General features: G+C 41.9%; 1 protein-coding gene across 3 annotated transcripts in view; it reads left to right on the top strand.

The window, feature by feature from the left end:
• The window catches only part of BPNT1 (3'(2'), 5'-bisphosphate nucleotidase 1), a 16,808-nt gene that overhangs the window by 7,428 nt on the left and 2,541 nt on the right, over positions 1-6,839 (top strand). For 2 of the 3 annotated variants that reach the window (XM_009994748.1, XM_009994750.1), the window contains 3 exons: positions 159-356; positions 1,228-1,333; positions 2,642-3,172. In XM_009994748.1, the coding sequence (XP_009993050.1) occupies positions 159-356; positions 1,228-1,333; positions 2,642-2,790 (453 nt within the window). In that variant the 3' untranslated portion in view covers positions 2,791-3,172. Of the gene's footprint in view, positions 1-158; positions 357-1,227; positions 1,334-2,641; positions 3,173-6,839 lie in introns of those variants that run through there. The other variant, XM_009994749.1, reaches the window with a different exon arrangement.

Here is a 6,839-nt window from a genome sequence, read left to right as displayed (position 1 = left end):
AGAGTAGTTCTTTTTAAGTGCCCCTATTTAAATGGATAACCCAGTATTAACATGATACTCCCTAAAGCAAAGCTTCTCTAGGTACTGCTCTCCATTTGTGATTTAACAGCTGATCACAATGACTGACCATCATCTGGATCTCTCTCCCTTTTATGTAGGCAGAAGCTGGTGCTGTGTTGGGCAGGACAATATGGGGAGTCCTGGGCTTAGGTGCCTTTGGATTTCAGCTCACAGAAGCACCTGCTGGGAAACACATCATCGTCACCACTCGTTCTCACAGCAGTACCCTGGTAAATGACTGCATCAGTGCCTTGAACCCAGACAGTGTCATCAGAGTTGGAGGAGCAGGAAATAAGGTATGAAAACTCAGAATAATTTGGTTGTATTTGGACAAAGAAACCTTATTACCTTTGAAAAAAAGAAGAATAAGAACAAAGAAATAATTTGCTGATTTGCATGACTGTACTGGAGACTTCCTTCTCCTTCCCCAGCACAACTTCTCTTCCTAGCATTCAGGCTGCTATGAGCTAGAGAGTCAGAATTTGGTACAAGTATATTTGTAACAATGGCTGTGTTTGTCATGGCTGATGTCCATCTTCCTCAATATTCTGTTACAAGGGGAGAAAATAAGGAGTTTTGAGACTAGAATTACTAAATGGGAATACAGTTTAATCCTAATTATTAGATATTTCCTCCTGTTCATGTTAATACGGTTCTTGTTCCAACTATCTAGTAGCACATGCCAAAGAATAAAACAGGAGAAGTGTACAGTAGTATTTCCCTTGCACACCTTCTCTGCATACAGGAAAAACTCATTTGCTGCAGTTTTCAATGCTTAGTTTTGTCATGGTTGTCAAAAACAGACTCTCCAATCTCTTTTCTCCAACATTTGCAAGGCCCAAAATGGCACTAAGACAACATAGAGATAACTTCCACTTTATTTTCTTAGTACTTGCATAAGATGGGAATTCTTGTTTCTGAAACTAAAAGCATTCTGTGGGCTGTATTTATAACAATGGAAAACAGATCATGCAGAATAGTTGTACAGTATAGCTTTGTAAATCTTAACATAAGTTACTGTAATATTGTAAAGGAAATGGCTGGTGTTCCTTTTCTGACCATAAGTGCATAGAAGAAACAGATCTAATTCTTGTTTACTGGTGTTTTTTTACCTGTTTCTAAATGCCTAGATCCTTTGCAATGATTGCCACTCTCTACTTATAACAGATCATTCAACTCATAGAAGGCAAGGCATCTGCTTATGTATTTGCCAGTCCTGGCTGCAAGAAATGGGATACATGTGCACCTGAAGCTATTCTACATGCTGTGGGAGGTAAGTTAATAATAGTATGCAAAATTCCAAGATAAGTGAAACTGCATCAGCTTAAAGTTACTTATACTTTTCATAGAAAAAAAATATCAAAACATGTCTTTGGAAAGAAAAATGTCAGAATGTACATATTTTAAAATAGTCATGATGAACTTTGAGCCCTTTGAAATCAACAGTAACTCTAAAGGGGCAGCAAAGCATGCTCTGGAAAGCATGATATGATCTGTTTTGCCCTGGAGTAATATAGTCAACAACCGTCAAATAATTCAAGAAGCCAAATTCCAAAGTTTTTGTTACATTATTTTTAATATTTTCAAATCAAATTCCTTTTGTTCTATTGGCTACCATTTCACAGTAAAATCACATTGTCCTACTAACTGGATATAGTAGTTTATTATTAGCAACACATTATATAATATGTGGATATTTTTTAAAACAACAAAAATAGACCAAATCATGCAGTTGTTCCTCACATGTACAATCTCCAAAATTGAGTAGTTAGTGTAATTCAGTAAAATTAGTGGCTTCCAGCCAACATAAGCCACTTCACCTTTCTAGGGGCTAAGTTACTACAGAAGTTATGAAGTCTCACTGACAGGAATTGAAGTATTATTATATGTTTTCTGATGTTCACATTTATAGACCTTTTACCACTATATGCTAAAACCGTGGGTTTTGATCTCCTAAATTCTGTCAAGCAAGGGTAACAGGCTTCACAATGACATGATTTAATTCCTCTGCAGTCTCTAGTGCTGGTAACTGGGTAACTTTAAACAGGTTAGCTGAGGCACAAAAACATACCGATCTGGGGCAGCACAGTGCTGTATTTAGCCTCCCTGTTATGTAGGTATCTCATTGTTAAATTAGCTTGCATAAAGATCTGTGTTGCTTTTGCTAAGTGATTTCTAGAAACTAATTTAAAACTAGCTGGAGTATTTCTATACTGCTACTTGTTGTACAGAGTTCTCTGGCTTTTACTTGAACTGAGGATTTTTCTTTCCTTCTTGTCAATGACCAGCATAAAAAGTACTCATGAAGCGTTTAATTAATCCATAAGACAGAGATGTTGTTTTCCTTTCCTGAAACACAGTGAATTTAAATACTGCTGAAAGAAAATAAAACCATTAGGTATTTGATCTCAGTGCAACAGTTTTTTATTGACTTCAACTGAGAACAGAGGCATTTCACATCTGAAGACAGGCATGTATACGCAAAGACTGTGGGTTTTTTAGTTGGATCACACTAATAAAATAGGTTATCTCTCTCCAACTCCTGTTTCCTGGAAGCTTTTTTTTTCTTTTATTTTTGCAGGCAAAATAACTGATATCCATGGAAATTCATTTCAGTACAACAAGGAAGTGAAACACATGAATTCTGCTGGGGTCCTTGCCACTTTGAGAAATTATGACTATTATGCCAGTCGTATTCCTAACAATGTTAAACAATCTCTTGTGCCTTGAAGTAGTAAAGCATCTTCACTTGGCCTGGAAGGTTGAGAAAGTGAACTTAGAGAAAAAGAAAGGAGATAACTGAGCCTGAAATTTTGTTTTATAGAATCTGAACTGAATTCTTACATTGAGGTGTTCAATAGTTTCAAAATTACATACAGAATCTCTAGGTGTCTGTTGGATCAGATTGTTTTGCTGTGTTTAGCAGACAACATCAAAACAGTCACATTTCTTCAATAGTTGTTTCAATATTCCTTGGGAGTATTCATTCTTCATCACTGTGCTTAATATAATGCTAAACATAGCACTTCAGACCAAAAATAATCTAATTTTCAGGGCACACAATCATGTTAAGTAATTTACCTGATCTTGCTTAATGTTTTTTATTGTATGTAATAATGAACAAGGAATTATTTTGTTAAACACAAATGAACTAAGAATTTGCCTGGATGGATTAGCTCATTTATTATAAACTTTTTTGATTCTTAGAAGTCAATCGTTGAAATTTTTTATCTGCACTCAGTTTTGGCATGGCTGAGATTGGTATTTGTGGTGAGTTGGGTCATCTGAGTTTTGCAGGAGCCAAGACACAGTCCAGCTGGGCTTCTGACATCTCAAATAGGGGTTCCTGGATCATTGGATCCACTGAGGATCAGTGAAGCATTAGTACAGCAGGGCTCTGGACACCTCAGTTGAGGGCAACCCAAGGAAATTGCAACAGGGGGAGGAGCTCCCAGCACCCCTGTTGCGGGCCGGTACCGGGGGGCTACCGGCTGTCAAGGTGTTTCTGCGACTGCCCCCCCCTAATGTGGAGAGGTTTGTAAATGAGCCCGAGGGTCACACGTGGCGTTCACCTTTCACAGAGGAACAGCCATTGTGGGACCGTATCTCAGAGGGTAGATTAGAGTACCCACTCACCGTGCTCACAAATTGTTACTGAGACCAATGTTTAGTTTACGAATTAATCGGTTTATTAAGGGTCAACACAAACTAAGGGATCAAGGTTCAGGAGAGGTTGGCTAGGTATGTATTGGAAAAGGGATTCAAAGGCACTATGGTCTATAAAAGGCACGCTCCGAAGGAGAGGTGTAAAATCAACGGAGTGAAAGAGTAGGAGTTGAGCCCAGTAAGAAAGTTAGAGTGTCTGTGTGTGTTTGTGTGCGTTTACCCTCCTCCCGTAGTGCAGTTCCCGGGATGCGCTGGCAGGCGCAGGCGGGGCAGGCTCCTACTCCGGTCTGGTTTGGTCCAGGCTGGGCAGGCAGGGTCCCCGGGAGTGGGCACAGACGGCCCCCCCCCTGCCCTTTCTGCTTCTTCGGGCAGTGGGCGCAGGGCAGCTCCCCCTTTCCTCTCGGCTCCTCCGGACAGCGGGGCTGGTGTTCCAGGCAGGTTCAGGTCCTGCAGCAGGGTCTTGTCCCGGGTAGGCAGAGAGCAGCGGCCTGCAGATCTTGCCCTCTTCTATAGATCAGAGATCACTGTTCGAGAAAGTACCACTGTGCAAATTAGCCAATCCGCACTGGCCAGGTACATACCCTGTCAGAGGCAGTTTTTAACCTATTGTCTATTTTTCTGCCAGTTATCATAACCCTTATGCTGTTTTCTTGCTGTGGACTTACCTGGTAGAGCAAGAGGCCTGTCCCAGTCCGTCCTTGGCTGAATCAGTAAAAAGGCGTCACTCTTGCTTTGCTGGCTTGAAAGGCATTTTGTTTAGTCTTACGTGGGGGGAGAGAAAATGGACCGTTCCCCACAACCCCTCTGATCATCTGAAATGCCTCTGTCAGGATCTATGCCAACTCAGTCTTGGAGAGCCTTGGGCATCCTAGGTCACTTTATCACACACGAGGACAACAGAAATGTCAAAACTGGAGATTTTTCATGTCCACATTTTGAGAGAAACAAAGTCCAGGTGCCCTTCCGACAGCCCCAAGAGGTAAGGAACCTGACACTACCACTTCTCTCTCCTGTGGATCATAGGCATGCTAGGGAAAGGGAGAGCAGGGGACAAAATCACCTGAAATGAACATAAAAATTGGGAGGGCTTGTTTGAGTCAGTTTTTCCATAGGTATGTGGGTTAGGAAAGCAGGATTCAACTGTTCAGTCCATTTGAACATAAAAGAGAAGAAGTAGTAAATTACATGTGACTAGTTAAAATAGGCAACCTTAGCTAAAACAGAAGACCCCCCTTCAAGCTGAACTTGGGGTTCTGGAGCATCTTGAGCCAGTAGGGCCCCTATGGACTTTGTTTTCTCCAGGTTTTGTGACCCAAATCCCTCAGTCTCAAATAAAGGAGTCTTAGGGTCTCCCTTTCCCTAACAATGTGGGACACATGGAGGCATGCCATGAGGAGATACCAGTTTCAATGGACAACACACAGTTCTGTTTTTCTTCCTGTTCTCTCTGTGGATGGAAGAGTGGCATATGTTGGGTTCTCAGGCTTGTGGTGTTGGGGAGGGTGCCTGGACTTGGCTGCTTGCCTAAATACAGACCGAATGCCTAAGCTCTCACAGCATGATTGTTTTTGGCCTTAACGTCTGCTGTCACGACCAATGGCAAAGTAGCCTGCAAGTTGCACTGCACCCATTCTCCTTGACCAAAAGATTAAGTCCTCAAAATAACTACACTCTCAGCCCAAAGTAAATTTCAGAATTAAGTTTTCAGCAGTGTGTTCAAGTTACTTATTTCTCCTTTCATCACATAAGGTATTTAACAACTCTAATTTACTTAGAGTCCTTAGATTAGATCCTTCTGTCACAGCAGTATAACGCCGATATGACTTCATTGGCTTAAAGCTGGCTTTATTTCCAGCAAGCAGGAGCATCTTGATACCAAGAACAAGGCAACTCTTGCCCAGGGGTTCCTAGTCTCTCCATATGCACACATGGAAAAGGATCTAAGGAAGCTATTTCGTAACTTTTACAGATAAATTAGCAAGATTACCGCTTACTTTATTCTATCATCTCCAATCAGTTCATAAGACTATTGTGACACTGGATTAAAACTGCATATATAGGAACAACACATCCTTCTAATCCTTTAATCTGTAGCATACATTTCTTCTTCCTCAAGCAGCTGACTAGTAAGAGCATGCAAGACAGATTCAGCCTGCCTTAATTAGAGCCTTCTTAATATTCTGACCCATTATACATTTAATGATTCCACACATTCATTGTGACTGAATTTGAACTACATAGCAAGAACAAGATTAATCTAATTCCACTGCTTTATACATAGTTCTCACTTTTATGTTCTGCAAGATTCTTGGATATGTGTAATTCAGTATTCGTATCAAAACCTGCATGTTAATTTGCAAGTCACATTACGATAAAATATATAACAACTTAAAAAGCTAGTCTTAATAGGCCTTTCCATGTGATCATTAAAATACTAAGTACAGAACCCACTGTTAGTAATTGTCTCTGTATCTTTATTTTAACCTGAAACTTGCTGTGTTTGAAAACTGCCTCAGCATAAGCCCCTTCCTAATTCTGCTGTAGTTCCTCTCCCTGCTCACTGACAGTGACCTCAGTGGGAGCAGAACACACACAGCACACACCCACTTCTGCCCGACACATACAGGCACTTATGTATGGAACCACATTCCGTGCTTACAGAAACTGGGAAGCTGCTAACGCAGGGAAATATAAAGTTGAGATAAAATGCAGCAGCAGTGAAGGAGGAAGGCTAGCAGGAAAGGTGCAGTCACGCTCCGGCTGTGCTGCTCTGCCCACTGCACGGCACAGCGCTGCTCCAGCAGTCCAGCAGCTCAGAACTTCTCTGCTAGCACATCGGGTGCGGTAGTACCAGCGGTAAAACTGCCTGACTGGAGGTGGGGACACCGCCACAGTGACGCTGCACTGTCCTTGCAACAATGTGAACTTGGAAGTCTGACTCCTGCGAAAAATCTGCTGACTCAGGTATTCCCGTCGTTCCTTCCAGCTTTGGTGCGGCTCCCTGCAAAACCCGCGCGTTTGCGAGGGATGTAACACGTTAAGAGGCCCAGGAAAACCGACGGGGGGCACCGCCGCGCCGGCACAGGTCGCGCTGCTCCATTTACCTGCCTCGC

This window comes from Chaetura pelagica, unplaced genomic scaffold (assembly GCF_000747805.2).
Source record: "Chaetura pelagica isolate M959 unplaced genomic scaffold, ChaPel_1.0 scaffold2, whole genome shotgun sequence".
Taxonomy (NCBI): Eukaryota; Metazoa; Chordata; class Aves; order Apodiformes; family Apodidae; genus Chaetura; species Chaetura pelagica.
This window is presented reverse-complemented; position numbering and strand designations above follow the sequence as displayed.